This window comes from Thermobia domestica, chromosome 14 (genome assembly GCF_964235325.1).
Source record: "Thermobia domestica chromosome 14, izTheDome1.hap1.1, whole genome shotgun sequence".
In the NCBI taxonomy this organism is placed as follows: Eukaryota; Metazoa; Arthropoda; class Insecta; order Zygentoma; family Lepismatidae; genus Thermobia; species Thermobia domestica.
Genome location: NC_137467.1, coordinates 37,958,510 through 37,974,589, shown reverse-complemented (window position 1 = coordinate 37,974,589; position 16,080 = coordinate 37,958,510). Strand labels below are relative to the sequence as shown.

Sequence of the window (16,080 nt, the reverse complement as noted above, 5' to 3'; positions counted from 1 at the left end):
CGTCCTTAGCCTACACAGCGCACCATAAAAAGTTTCACTAGAATAATTAGGGGAAGTACAGTTGAGGTTTATAATAAACCCTGTTCTGGAAATGGTGAATTTCTGAGGTAGAATGAGATATTTTTTTTAATTTCATGCTTACTTTGTTAGATATCGACATGATACTTGTAGGATATATTTTTGGAGTACGAAAGTTTATTTTCAGATAGTTTTTGTCTGTCTGATAGCAGTTTTTCCAGCCAAAACAATTAATTCCTGATTTTAGGTTAAAAAATCGGAAAATTTCCCTTTTCCCCTCTATTATTTCCCTCTTGCTGGCTACATTGAAACAAACGTACCACTATCTGAAAGCTTCCTCTTTGCCCTACAGAACGCACCATAAAGAGTTTCAATAGGATAATTAGAGAAGCTGTAGCCCCGGCACATCTGTTGATTTTTGCTTCTGAGGCGTAAAAAGTGTCAAAATTTCTTGTGTATGACGACAGAGAATTTTTCTTACTCTCTTTGAATGGAAGCCAGCGACTTCAGGATTTCACTGTATCTTGTCAAGACACCAAAGATTTTTTTAGGTGACTTGAATCCATATAGCAGCAGTGGTGTTAGATACAAAAAAAATGATATTCGGTTAGGGATGTTTTTGTAAATTTTCACCCCTACATTTCCCTCAATAATTTCCCACCCATTTGCAACACTGCAATGCAACTTACACCAAAAGATAGACACGTCCATTTTCTAAAAAGCAAGGCCTTAACCATATTAATCGAATGAATGGTTTTTGAGCAATAAGTCACTAACTGACAAGGTAGGAAAACGCCAAAAATGACCTGGGTCCGAATGGAATAATCACACAATTTTGCTCGTATAGGTACAAGGAAACAAACGACATGTAAGTTACGAGGGCTTCGACTCAAGTTCTGCTGATTATTTCAATAATCTGCAACATAAATCAATAAATAATAGTTGCCAGAAAAAAACAGACATTTGAAAAAAACATTAAAAAAAACGATGTTTTTTATTGAAAAAAACTTCACAGAAAAAAAACCGTTTTTTTACAGCCAACACTGGGACTTGGTTGGTTGCTAGTTACCGCCTAAAGAACACTGGACCAACGTTGCTTTTGTCACAAAAGATCAATGCAACCATATTTTAACGTTGGCCCAGCCATTTTGGTTACATGGGCTATGACCATCTGACACCAATCGAATTTAAACACCGTTTGCGGCTTTTGCTTATGGGGAAAAATATAAATGAAATCCCTCTTTCAAATGAAGTTCGTATTGCGCAAGAAGATTATGGAGATTTCTTGACATCGAAATTATTAGAAGGAATTGTACCAGATATGACACAACCCTTGTCAATGATTGAAGGCGAAACCGAAATCGAAAATATCTTTGTATCAGATGACAGAACACCTACCGAATCGCCGGCTATTGAACAACAGAAAGATTGCTCAGTGGAAGGGTTTCGATTTCTTGCTGGATACATCGCTCATCAAGGAAGAAAATACGACACATCAATGGGTACACTATCTAGAGATGTACTTTCTTCCATACCCGGTACACCATCTGAAGGGAGCTCCTCCGTGGCTAAGCGGTTAGCGTGGGAGAGTCGGGTTCGATTCCCCGCGGGAGCTCAGGTGGTTCGGATTCCACGTTAATCAGTAGGTCCATGTCTCATATAGCCTCGCTGCTGAACGGGACGTTAAACCGTAAATCAACAACAGCGTCTGAAGTTTGGATCGAGTTTCTGTCGCGTGGTGGTCTCCTCGTTCCAGGAATGGATGTCAAAAATGAAAGGTTTTGAACTTATTTTCAATGACATTATTGTACCAGCACTATGTCCGGTGAAAAAAACATTGTAAAAAGAGAACCGCGAAAATAAGTGAAAAGTATCCTGATATGAATGAACATTTAGTTAAGATATATGTAAGAACTAGGTCGTTCATTCGCATAAAATACATGAATAATAGAAATAAAATTCTAAAACCAAAAAATGCCCATAAAATAAAATCTCGACTAGGCATGCCTCAGCCACAGTGAGGCCTACAACAAACAACTAAGCAGAAAAAGGCACGTAGGTTTATTATTTAAAATTTTTTATTAATGTTTATTTCCTGTGCAAACATTGTCTTGTCTTGCTTGTGGCTGTGCGCTTCGCGTGTCTGCTTCTCTACACTTTCTCGCCATCCTAGCTGCTCCTGCAGTGACGTCATTTCACCAGCCAATCAGCGTCCCTTTACCGATATAACCCAGCTTTATTCATTCTATGAACCTTGAATCACTTTACGAAAGAAATACGCAACCGCAGAAGATTGGAAAAATAAAGTTACTTTTCTGAAAGTTCTCGTAAATCATTTCATTAAAACACTGGCAAACAATATAAGGGAAGTATAAGAACAGTGTTAAATTCTTATATCATTTGAATTCACAATGGCTGGTGAGGCGTCTCTTAAGTTGGAATTGATGTGTAAAGAAGAAATTGTTTATGACTTACCTCAGGAAGATCCACTCGAAGGGAAAGGGTGGACATACGAACTGATGACTGACAACAAAGAGTTAATATTATGTACAACGGAAGGAGAGCAAACAATGGACAAGGGTACAGCTTTGGATGTGAAAGTGACCGTTGATATGCTGAAATCAGAATTTGCAGAATCAGATCCTGCATTGGAAAGTAATTTAGAAACGCTAAGAAAAATAGTGGTTCAGGAGACTTGCGCGTCGTACTCTAATGACTCCCAACAATTAACCACAAAAAATTTAAATTCAGTTCGGCCGGAAAGGTAATGTTCAATTTTTCATATACTAATTGGTTCAGATTGATAATACGGTTACATGGGTTTGGAAAATCGGTTAAAAGAAATGCTTCGCAAGAAGTAATTAGGAATGGGAGATATCTCGAACGTAAGTTAATAAATCTACAATTTGGAAATGGCGTGGCACACATACGGTACACTATCTGTATACCAAATAATAACAAGAAATCGATTTTTTGTCAAGATATAAAGGATTATATTTTTTTTCAAGATATAAACTACTACTCATACAAATCTTATGTAGTTTATATCTTCATAAAAAAAAATGATTCTTTTGTTATTGATTACACATTACTCACTAATTGTTGCACATATTTAAAATATAGGTGGTCGACGATATTGTTTTATTTATATAGAAACTTTTGTAAAATAAGAAATCGCGAGAATGATATTCATCCTAAAATTTTCCAAATTAAACGTGGAATGTATTATATTGAAAAAAAAAACTATGAACGTTTGTAATTTTACTCAGGATTTAGCTCAAATGGATCTAGCCTAATTTCTCCGGAGGGCTTAGAACGACATTAGCAAAATACAAAATAAAGAATAATTTTACCACAATGGATGTTCATTAATTGTAGAGGTCCATACACAAATCCATTTCATAGCTGCACTAATTTCTTTAAAGGAAGTCGACTTTTTATATTCTCAGCAATCATTTCTAGGGTATGGACCTCCATTTCTCAATATAGGATCACTTTAGTGGCTTAGTAAACGTACATGATGTATGAATTATTGTACAAACAACTATAACGAGCATGCGCTAGATGGCCAGTAAATAGAAGATTGCTATGCAGATTAATGCATTACGCAGAATGTTGGTAAACGAGGATAGCGCAAAATACTGTATTTAGGATAAACTTACATGTCTTGCGTGTTGAATGTGTACTTGAACGTTCCTAAGTTTTTTATAGGTAACATTCTGAAATGCTTTCTTTGCTTGCATATTTGTGTTCCGAAGTACCACAATACATTAGGGACGTAATTTCTTAATTATATGTATTCCTTCATTCCCAAACATTTTTCTAGTCCCGTGTCATGATTTGACACATTGAATTTTGATACTCCATTTCGTTTACAGTGCTTACTAGATACCGTAACACAGGGTTAATTTGCACATTGGTTGTTAGTTTGCACGAAATATGAAAAGAGTTTCATAGTCCTCTGTCGGTACAACCATGAACTGTAAACAGGAAGTTTCAACTATGCTGTAAGATTTTGGCTATTTTGTTGGGGTTAGCATCAGTTCTAATTACCAGGAGGGTTTGTTGTAGTGGTATGAAAAGCAGTTACTGTAAAAACAGCCTAAATTTAAAAGAATTTCCGTCAAAGTTAAGTGATTTTCGTAGGATACTAGTGCGTTTAATTGGACTTTGATGCAATTCTTGAAACTGAAATGTGAAACGTTTCATACGTGGGGTTCCTTTCAACAACATACAAAAAAGTATTACTTTGCAATGTTTTCATTCAGTATTTAAACATTTGGTTAGAGTGCAGTTTATGCCGAACAAGTGATTTTGTCACCGAAAGTGGTATTGGAGAAACAGAATCACAGTCACTGGAACAGGTACGGAATCGTTTTTATTCCTTTTGTTGAGAATGTTGTTTTGGTGTTTTAGCGATCGGTGTTAGTGATATAGTCTCTTGTGCTGTGATTGGTTGGTTGTGTTGACGTCGCTGATTGGTTGTTATGTACTAATGTGTGATCATGCTGTATGTTTGAATTTGGTAGTCGAACATGTGTTACTTTGGTGAAGGAAAAAGAAGGTAGTGAAATGTGCCAACTGAAGTTAATTTCGATGTCGGTTCGTTCTTGTAATATTGTCCAGGATTTGAACAGACCGTTTTGCGAGTTTGATTGTTCTGATATTAGTTATTATTATTATTATTTATTTATTTATTTATTTATTTATTTATTTTTTTGCTTAAACATGTTTGTGATACTGAAGTGAATTCGTATCGTTTCGGAATATTGTGTGGATTGATTTAACATTGAAGAGAGTTTGTTCGGTACACGCAAATTTACTGTCGGTCAAATGCGCTGTAGGCAAAGGTGGATAGTCGGTGATATATGCCGTGAAACTAATGAGATATTTTTGAGTGAGTGTAGTGAGAACTCTCGCAGTGCTGATTCTCTTTTAAAAATTATTTCTAAGCGTGTACAAATCCTGATTATTACTGATTGTTGGAAGGGGTACGTGTTTTTTTTTTCGTCATGCTGCATTGATTTATAATTGGTGGTGAGTGTTACATTATTTTTTTGCTGTTAGTTTTTCTGTATTACGTTAGATTTATAGTAGTGGTTTTATTATTTATTGTGGTTTTCGATGTTTTCTTTACGAGTTCTTAAGTTTCTTTACGAGTAGCCCCCCATTTAGATCTCAAAATTGATAGTCACCGTTTTACCTGAATTGATTTCTCGGAAGACTTTAGAGTCAGTTCTCAAAGATATTGCCCTTGTACTTAGTAATTGAAGAGTAAATTCTTAATGAGTGTGGTAGATCATTTGGTTAGCAATCGTAATATATAATCATTGTTATGATATATCTTAGTTTGCTGGTGAAGTTAGATTACGATTGCTTATTAGGTGGTCTGCAAAACTTCTGCAGAATTTACTTTTCGATTGCTTCGATTCATGGAATTATTTTTGGGAACAGATCTATGAAGGTTCCGAGGAATCGGTTCAGCTGAATCGGTTCCAATGAATGTTCGGCATAAAGTGCACTCTTACCAAACATTTTATACTCTACACTAAACTGCATGCATTTTATTAACATTGATATTATAATGATGGTATCGGTATCAGTACTTACTTTGGTTGTTCCATTATCTTGGTGAAATGTAATTTATTTTTCCTTGTGATCCTTCACTGATTTATAATTAGTCATGAGTGTTTTTTTTTAATTTTTGTCCTTCTTACGTTAGCTTTATAGTAGTGGTTTGACTAAATATTATTTTTTTGGATGTTTTTATGGTGCTTGAGTAGGGTGTGGGTGGGGTGGTAGTCCCCATATAGATATCAATATTGATAGTCACCACTTCACCTGAATTGATTAAAAATGGTGTTTAGTAACATTTTGGCCCTTGTCTATATAATATAATTCTTAACATTGTACATTATTTTGACTCGGACAGTAACTAACCGATTCAGCTGATCCGGTTCCGGGAGCAAACTGGAGCATTTTCGGAATCATTCCTAAACTGCTTCCGACACAGGATCAGATAAATCGTTGCAGTCACTGTTTGAGTCAAAGTAAAGATTTGCCTAAAAATCTATTCCTAGTGATTCGTACGTGTATAAGCTGCAAGCCCAGTCCCCAAAAGTCTAGTGATTATTTTAAAAGTATGTTTAAATGAAGCGCCTCTCATACTACTTTTCTGGATCTGCCACTGTTCATTATTTGTTTTCTAACAAGCAATCCGTTCCAGCATCTACCTAAATAGGAAATTTACCTTAATTTAAAACACAGGAAGGATCCAGTGGTAATAATTTCCTGTCTAAGCGGTATTTTGCACTGATGCAAATTAACACCTAGTAAAGGCTTAAATGCCTTCTCCCAGTTTTATGTTTTTTATGACTTTATAACGTTTCGCATTTCAATTTCAACTACTGCATCGAAGTCCCATTATACAGGGTAGTATTCTACGGAACAAATTTAACTTCGACGGAAATTCTTATAGATGATATCTGTTAAATTCTATCATCCTTTTTAGTGACTTTGCAGCCTTTACCTCTACTAGAACAAACTTTCCCGGTAATTTGAACTGAATTAACCGCAAACATTATAGCCGAAATACAGTTACATGTTCTATCTTACGGTGGCAATTGAAACTTCCTCTCTATTGTTCATGGTTTTACCGACAGAGTACTGTGAATCTCTTTTCAAATTTTGTGCAAAGTAACCCCGTCTTATGGTACTTCAAAGTAGTTTTATGCAAGACATCATAGTTTTGATTAAACGGTAGGTTATATATCATTATTTGGTTTACCTTAACTTGGGAAAAGGAAGTGTTAAAGATGTTATTAACTTACTCTTTATCTTTCCCTGTCATCACGTTAGGAGAATGAAGCTCGATTCGTATACTAATATATAAGAGCTAGTTATTACACACTTATAACTAACATTATGGAGTAGGGTACTATAGACGTGAAAGACCCCAAAATATTAGGAAGAGTAGAGATGAGAAAATGATCAAATAGGGCCGCTATCACTGTCGAATCCATAGTCTTCTTGCGCAGTAGGTGCTTCTCATTGGTATTTATTTTGTTTAATTTTTAAAATAATAGTTATTATTATGATTATGATAAGGAATTAGAAATGTACCGGAAAAGACATTAAAATCGCAAGATTGTTGCTTTCTTATTTATTCTTATCAGTTTCTTATTTCAAAATTTTTTGTATGCACATTTTTTGCCTGAACCTAGTGCTACTTCGCCTGGCGCATGGTAAAATACAAAAATCGCAAGATTGTTGCTTTCTTATTTATTCTTATCAGTTTCTTATTTCAAAATTTTTTGTATGCACATTTTTTGCCTGAACCTAGTGCTACTTCGCCTGGCGCATGGTAAAATACAAGTTTGTACAGTACTATAATATGAATTTTTACCTAATATTGCGGAAAAAATTTGCAATGTGTATGATTTGTTTAACATAACATGAAAAAGATATACCAAAAAATATATATTAATAATCATAACCGTGGACTATTGACTAATCGTGGACAATACATAATGATTCCAGTTATGTATAAAAATATTTATAATAATCTTTAAAACATTCAACGCTCGAAATCGAAAATGACATCAATAAACACTACAGTTTGGAAACACGTCTCAAATAAATAAAAAAAGTAAGAAATTATTTGTGATCCATATCTAGGCCCATTCTTTCTGTAAGGCCCTCGAAAATTTTAGTCATTTCACTTGTCTTTTAAATGGTGTGATTTCAAATTATAAACCCTATAATGAAAAGCAGAACGGACGCCATTAATAGTTTCAAATTGTAAACATGTTACAAATTAAACGATTGGGTATAATTGTATAGCTCATACCTAGGATATTATTATCCCTTCCTAGATTGTAGAAAATGATAACTAATTATTTCACTCATCGGATAGCGATAACGTGATTTGAATTGAAACACCTCCACCTTAGTTCCTCAGAGCGCGTAAATGAGAAGTCAAAATTTAGAGTAGGTAAAAAAATAGAAGAATTGGATAATTTTAGTTTCTTTTATCTACGGACATAATTGTATGTTTTATATTGTATCATATAACAACAAATGTGTTTCTCCCAGTTATTACGGATAAGACAATTTCAAATTATGTCCTTTGTGTTGAGAAGCGGAAAAACTATTATTATGAACCACAAGTTTGATAATGTTTCAAGAATATGGCTTTAAAATATTTTCCCGACTTGTTTCGGATTTGTACCTTTTATTTGCAGCTATTCTACAACCAACTTTACGGAATAAATAACTTATTTATTTTCATTTTTAGTAGTTAACTGTAACAAATTAGGAGTTTGTGCTTCTAGAATTTAGAAATTTGTAAGAATATCTTTAGCTGGAAACTACAAAGAAAGTTGTATTTTTTGTATTGTATTGTATTGTTGAAAATTGTATTTTTATTTACACCAATTAGAGGTTTAATTGTGCAGTTGTGCTTTGAAAGTTCTCAAGAAAGAACTGTCCAATTAATATCATTGTAAAGCATATTTACAAAGCTCATCCCGAGAAATATGGTTGTATATTTAGAAATTTACTACTCTGGCCAGATGTGATATATGCTTTGTAAGCCCGAATCTGGCCAGCGGGCTAATCATTTTATATATTAAGAAGAAGGTGTTCTAGTTTTTATTACTTTTACTTTAATGTTACTTAATTATGCACCAAGGCAGACGGTGATGACAGCAATGAATGAACGGTAGAGTGAAAAAGTGGGAGGAAACGTCAGAATACCCCAAAAACCCAGGTACACGTTTTTGTTCTTGAACTAGAAAACCCGATTGACGGAAGCTAAACGAACTAGCAGAGCTTTACCACTGAGCCACCGTGTCTCCAATAAAAATAAAATTGTACCACTTTACAGCTCTCCTACAATACATATGTTATACTGATATTAATTTATTTTGCAATTCAGAATCTAACTAAAATATGATATAATTAAGAACATGCTACTCGAAACTATTGGCATAATAGATTTTGTCTCTTTTTTCCCTCTAACTTCTGCGCTGATGACGGGTAATTAATTAATGTAACAGATTGTAAAATTAATTTTCAGCACTTTTACGTCGGGAATCGAACTCTAGACCACGTGCACCAATGGCACACGCTAGCAATTCGAACAACGGCGAAGGCTTTATCCAAATGCACAAACTGTCCTATGACAAGACTAGTGATGGACAAATACCCGGGAAGATTCCCAAAAATGGGAATTTTCTTTGAATTTATGAACAATCACAAATGAAAATGCATTCTATTTCTATATATCAGTTCAAAGTTAAAATCGTTTTTATATCACAGTATATTATTACAGTTGTCCCCAGAGGAGTCTTTAAAATGTATATTCTTAAGGATGTTATGTTATTTTATTAAATTTAGAGAGTACGCATAAATGGATATTTATTTATAATATGTTCTACGAAAGAAAATGTGTTTCAAAAAAGGTATAGTAAGTCCACGTACTTTTAAACCACTAAAAAGTTTAAATTTACATGTAAATGGTTATTCTATACTTGACTCTACTACTGATATAAACATATTAAATTTTACATGTTATAAACAAATTAGGTTGGGTAACTGCCACAAGACACATGTCCCACAATTTTGTCAACATTTAGGCATAAATATGTATGTTCACAATATTTGCAAGAAAAATTCTTATCTTTATAATTTTGCATGTAATATTGCCACACGACATTTCTTTCTGCCCATTTCTCGAAATGTCATGCTTTAATTCACATGTAAGTGAAGTCCGAATACCTCTTCAAAAATTCAAGCCAGAGACAGGAGACAGACCGACGTCTATTACTAACATTTTTTCAGGGTTTATTATTAGTGCTATATATCTATTTCTACGTAATTCTACATTATTTTACAAAATGTTTCCTTTTCATCATTTGTAAATTAGTACTTTGCTATTTTGGCTATTGTTTATCTTTGGTGGACCATCATATGCGCCTACTTTTCGCGATATTCTATTCTGATACGGTTGTTTTATGGCTTCATATGTTAAATTACGTTACCAACATTAAATTCAGACGGCATTGCCGAGCGAGCTTTAGCGAGTGAAGTCGGGATAGAGCCCCGCAGGGCTCTTTGTTTTCTATCTTCGTTACCAGCAATTCATTTCCTTTTCTCACATAAATCATTTCCTCTTACACTTACGGTTTGTGCAAATTCCCTACCGCCCTAAAAAATTGTGTTCGATACTTTCTTGAGTACTTCAACATCACTATCAACTCTTTTGTTCCGTAAATTGTCCTACGTTTTGCTAGTTTTTGGCCCCTATACTAAACAATTACCCTACCTTTTAGTTCAAATGGAAATGGAACTTAAGAAAATCATATTATTAGTTATATAAAGTAGTCAAATAATTTTAGATTTTTTATCGAGCTAATTCTTTAAAAACTAGAAGTAAGTCATAATATATTAATATAAAGTTATTAGTCATATTGTTCTTATAATTTGCAGGATAAAGTAAAGAAATGGAAATAAATACCTTCCTGGAATTTTATAGATCAGGAAGATAACCCTGGAATATTCAGGGTCTCAAATAAGAAAGTAAGAAATTGTTTGATTCATATCTAGGCCTATTCTTTCTGTAAGGCCCTCGAAAATTTTAGTCATTTCATTGTCTTTTAAATGGTGTGATTTCAAATTATAACCTCTATGGTAAAAAGCAGAACGCACGCCATTAATAGATCCAAATTCTAAACATGTCACAAATAAAACGATTGGGTATAAATGTATAGCTCTTACCTAGGATATTATTATCCCTTCCTAGATTGTAGAAAATGATAACTAATTATTTCATTCATCGGGTAGCGATAATGTGATTTGAAGTAAAAGAACTCCAACTTAGTCCCTCAGAGCGCGTAAATGAGAGGTCAAAATTTAGAGTAGGTATAAAAATAGAAGAAATGGATGATTTTATTTTCTGTTATCTACAGACATAATTGTATGTTTTATATTGTATCATATAGCAACAAATGTGTTTCCCTCAGTTATTACGGATAAGACAATTTCAAATTATGTCATTTGTGTTGAGAAGCGGAAAAAGTATTATTACTAACCACAAGTTTGATAATATTTCAAGAAAAAGGATTGGAAATATTTTCCTGACTTCGAATTTCCTTGTTTCAGATTTGTACCTTTTACTTTTGAGCTATTCTACAACCACCTTTACGGAATAAATAATTTATTTATTTTGATTTTCATTTTTAGTAGTTAACTGTAACAAATTAGGAGTGTGATTTCTACAATTTAGAAATTTGTAAGAATATCTTAAGCTGGAAACTACAAAGAAATTTTCAGCTCGTTCTATTTCAAGCGCTTTCCAATTCGATTTTTTTTTTGTGTTGCTCTGAGCCTATCGTAGAGGTATATATTTGACACACTGCTACTCCTAGTATAAGAGCCAAGTAACTCGTCAGTTTTTTTTTTTCAAATGAAGAAGGAAGTATTAACGTCCGTACTGACAAACAATGAAAGAAATTTTGATCGTAGCATTAAACTTGTTTCAAACTTGATCAGAACGGCTCCTACTCTGCAGATGGTATAATTTGAGACCGTTTCAGTTCTTTTAGGCGAGTGAAATGAATTGAGATCTTATTCGAGAATATAGACGAATGTAAGAATAACCCAGGAACGAACTTTGAAAAATTTCCCAACCATTCTATTTGAAACATATTGCGAAATTTATCAGCTATTGCCAGTTATTTTGCTTCTAATTGCAGAGAATGTGATTCAAGATCAAGAAATTTCTTATTATTTGATTGAAATAAATTTTGTTACTTTGCTTTTAGATTTTAGGCAAGTGAGAATGGCCCAAGATACAAGTCCTGCAGGATTTTGTATTTTTATTTAAGAAAAGCTTTGGAATAGAAGATTAAGAATAGATTTATCATTCCAAAATAACTATGCAAAGTGTGTTTTTTGACAAAATAGAATCTTAGTACCTTTAACAATGTGCCCAACGTCGGCTTCTTCTTTTTAGTTTTCCTCTAAAGGGAAGTGGTCATTATGACTGCTAATCGTTTTCTGAGTAACGTTAGTTTCTGTTTTTGTTATGGGGAAGCAGCATTTTATCAGATAATGTTCTGGCAGTACTTTTGAGAACTGTATTTTATAATGGACTTTTCGTTCTTATATATAGAACTCCTGTAGCCTGACATCATCATTATTATTTAAATTCATTTCAGAACGATGTTAAGTCAAATTTCGTTTTGGATTAATGAGATGTACTCATAAAATGCCAGGAAAGCGTTATTTATTTATTTATTTATAAATTAGCCCTGTACAGTCCAGATTAGGAATATAATTGTAAATACGAAATTATTAAGTACATCCCGCCTTTCGAACAAAATATTTTAGTACCATAGAAAAATATACTGTCTAAGCTGAATTTCATTCTGGATTGCAGGTTTACATTAGGAAAGCACGATGATGGCTATGAATCCAAGGTTTTATGAGAGAAATATATAAACTGCTTTAAGAAAAACTATTGTCCACTTTTATTATATGTCTTACACGGGGGAATATATACCATGATCCAATCGAAAGTGCAGGAACGTGAGAGTACAAGGAGCCAAGACTGACGAGAAGGTTATGGTGCTAATGGTTTATAGTTTACTTGTGTATCTGTTTTTCTATGTATTTTGTGTTTCCACGTATATTTCCCTTTTTTTTAATTTAACCTTTACTCAATTTTTAAAAGTGTTTTTTTCACACTATTTTCGATTGAATTCCACCAAGATATGAGTTTTCTACCATTTTGTCAGTACTTGCGTGTATTGATAGCTTTTATCATACTTCATACTGCCTTTTTGGACAGTTCCATATTTTTTCACTTAAAGATGTAAACGCTGAGCTATTCCATATAAAATCAGGCAGTTTACGAGTGAAGCTTCAAAATTTAGAGTTAAATTTTACATTTCAAGTAGTATTACCAGTTGGCGAAAAAAAGTGGTAGGCTGAGATTTTTTCGAAGTCAGTTTTGAAATTAAAGATACTGATAATTTACCAGCAAAATATTCCATGCTTGACATTTGTTTGATTAGCACTTGCAGAGAGCTCAAAGCTCATAGGATACTAGCAAGTAGCAACATAGCACTTGCAAGATAGATATTTTCTATTTTGTATGCAAGTAGTATGAGAATCGTCAAAGTAATTTAAATGATATTTTTATAACTTGTTTATGGTAATGAACAATTTGTTAATCAACTAATTTATATTTTAACTGAGTGTGACGTGAAAAGTCACGAAATATGAAAACTGTATGCAAGGTGGCAATAATATCATGATAGAAAAACACATGATTTGGGTACTACTTTCCTAGTGCCATCATTAGCACAGCTGCGGAACTATTTCCAAACAAGCAAACGGAGTGAAATGATTTGTATATACTCAGTCAGAAATGTCCAGTATATACTGTATTCGCATCAATAGTAATTGTATTTAAGCGCAGAACCAAACTTTAACAAACTTGAAACCAGAAACTTAATGAAACGACATAATGATCTTACCTTCCTCCAGACACTATTATGTTTAGACCTTGAATTTACCATGAAACCATTGCCTCCAAGAGTCTTAGAAACACACAAATCTTGAGAGATAAGGTTGGTAGCTACTATTTACATTTCTTATACGGTACAGCTTCTATACACTATTCATACAGTATACGGTACAGCTTCTACACAATATTCATCTTACCTTCTTCTTTCAAAAAAAAAAAAAAAAAAAAAAAAAAAAACGCAGCGAAATGATAGCTATTTCACAATAAGTTACTAGGTTTGGAAACACACCTGCTCGAAACACAGGTACCATTGTGAGTCATCTAAATTGGCAGAAGGCAATTTTATATACACATCCAGGATAACAATGCTACCAACTTAAAATGTGCAAAATATAGCTACAGAACCAAATATTTAAACATGTACAAATTTTAGCATGAATTCCAAATTGAAAAGTTGAATATAATATAATTTAAAGATAGAGTAGTCACATAGATTGATTATTTTATATCTGTGGAATCAAACTTCAGAAAAACGATCATGTGGCATTTCATTATATTTGACCCAGAAGCCGTTGATTGTAGGGAGCGTAAACCCATGGCCGATAGGTTAGTTCGGCGTTTGGTCTACCATGCAGTAACATGTTAGTCAAATTTGATGTTTAATCTTCTAGTATAAAAGTTACAGGATCCATGATCTGTAACAATTTCCATCGTTTCTTTGTGTAATTCTCTTTTACCTTTCTTAATTTTAATAGTCGGAATGTATTATTTCAATTTTTCCTTTTATGGTTAATTTTCACCATGTTCTGCATTTTCTTTTGATAATTCTTTTTAGCTACATTACTAATCGGAACTTTTAGAATTAATTCTTAAATGTTCACCTATTTCTTTTTAATCCAATTTTTTATTACTCGTCCTAGTCAGCTAACCATTAACATTTAAGGAGGCTGGCGTTCTAAGAAATAGTAGCTCCTTAAACCAGGTGAATTGTTTCAGTGTATGTCTTATAGCTGGACACCGACCATGACACGCAAGGGCATTTCTCCAATTGGAGCAAGAAAGAAGTAATATTTCGGCATCACTTAGAGAAGCACTAGATAGATAGGATAAATTACATTCACGTTGAGTTCTAAGAGATGAAAATTAATGCAAACAAACTTCTTTATTTCCACCTTTATCTTATTTTTTCTTTTAATACAGATGGCCGTATGGCACAATTGATAAATTAAGATTTCACGTACTCACAATAATCTTCGAGCGGTCAACTCCTTCAGGGGCGTTGCAGTTATAACAATCTCAGACGTTCCACGTCGGATAATCCCAAGGATCCGCTGGAGTCCTCTGCTGATAGTAATAAGCGATCGTCCAAGCCGGCACAATTATTCCTTCCTTTTCAATGATTTGGAGCCAGAGTTTGTCTCACAAAACTGAAATTAGAAACGAATGTTAAGGTGCTAACACATATGTACTAGTCACTTCACTACTGATTTCTGCACAATATTAGAAAAAATATTTTACACGAAGGAGTATGCAAATATCGTACAATCACTGATGATAAACTAAAAAAAAAAATCGGCTCTCACGTATGCAAACGGCAATTTAGCTTGCGAAGCTCAATCCGTACAAGGGGAGAACTCATAAGAGTATAACGTGTGTTTACTTTAGAACAATGCACCCCACTCGCCTTCGTGTGTGCCCTTCCGAGGGACGACCAGGCGTTCGTGCAAAGCACTCAAGGTTCTTTTAGCAAACCAAAGCTTGTATATGGTCAGCCGGGAAAATCCCGATTTTCACTCCTAGCATCGGGACCGGAATTATCGTCGTATTAGCTTTTAGTTATAGCAGTGCGTAGGAGGAGGGTGATTGTCCCGAAAGTCAGATATAAAGAAACAGTCACCAGGAATGCAGCACTCACGTGATCAGTGTCCTCCTCCATATACGAAGCTTCGTTAATAAAGTTTAAAATTAACATATTCCAAAACTGGTGTCGAATCTGGCGTAATATCACGACTATTTTTTTTAACTGTATACATCTCAAATACGGAAGTAGTTCAAATTTACTATTACATCCAATTTCATTACTTATTTTATTAGAGGAAGAGTTGTAAAATCTATCACGTTGCAGTTGCTTGTAATCGATTCTGCATTCAAATAGTATGTTCATTTTTTCCGTTGAAATTCAATTCCAACTGGACATGGTTAAAATTATCCGTCTCCGGTTTCAACATTTATCGCTATAAAACGAAAATAATAACAGGTATGTAGCAGCTGTTGTTTTGTAAGTGATTAGTAATCCTGTTATTGGATTTTCATAGAGAAAAACTGTATAAGCTGTCGAGCAGCACTTCTGCGATCGGGTTAGCGTCCCAACGATATGTTCTGTCTTCTTCCTTAGCTTTCTATTCAGATTAGAAGTGCTTCAAATTAACAAGATTTTTCAACATTTATCTCTATAGAAATGAAAAAATAACGGATAACTAGTCATAGATATTTGAGATAGATCTAGCGTCCAAGGAACAGATTCCTTC

The 16,080-nt window shown here is 33.8% G+C and overlaps 1 protein-coding gene across 1 annotated transcript; it reads left to right on the top strand.

The window, feature by feature from the left end:
- Positions 1 to 2,219: 2,219 nt before the first annotated feature.
- On the top strand, positions 2,220 to 16,060 carry LOC145669635 (uncharacterized). Its single transcript, XM_081737875.1, has 2 exons — positions 2,220 to 2,782; positions 12,461 to 16,060. The coding sequence occupies exons 1-2, from the start codon at positions 2,430 to 2,432 to the stop codon at positions 12,507 to 12,509; spliced, it is 402 nt and encodes a 133-aa protein (XP_081594001.1). The 5' UTR covers positions 2,220 to 2,429; the 3' UTR covers positions 12,510 to 16,060.
- The last annotated feature ends 20 nt before the right edge of the window (positions 16,061 to 16,080 follow it).

Coding starts and splice junctions, on each gene's coding strand:
- LOC145669635 (XM_081737875.1), top strand. CDS start 2,430: ATGGCTGGTGAGGCGTCTCTTAAGTTGGAATTGATGTGTAAAGAAGAA. Junction 2,783..12,460: donor AATTCAGTTCGGCCGGAAAG/GTAATGTTCAAT, acceptor TCTGGATTGCAG/GTTTACATTAGGAAAGCACG.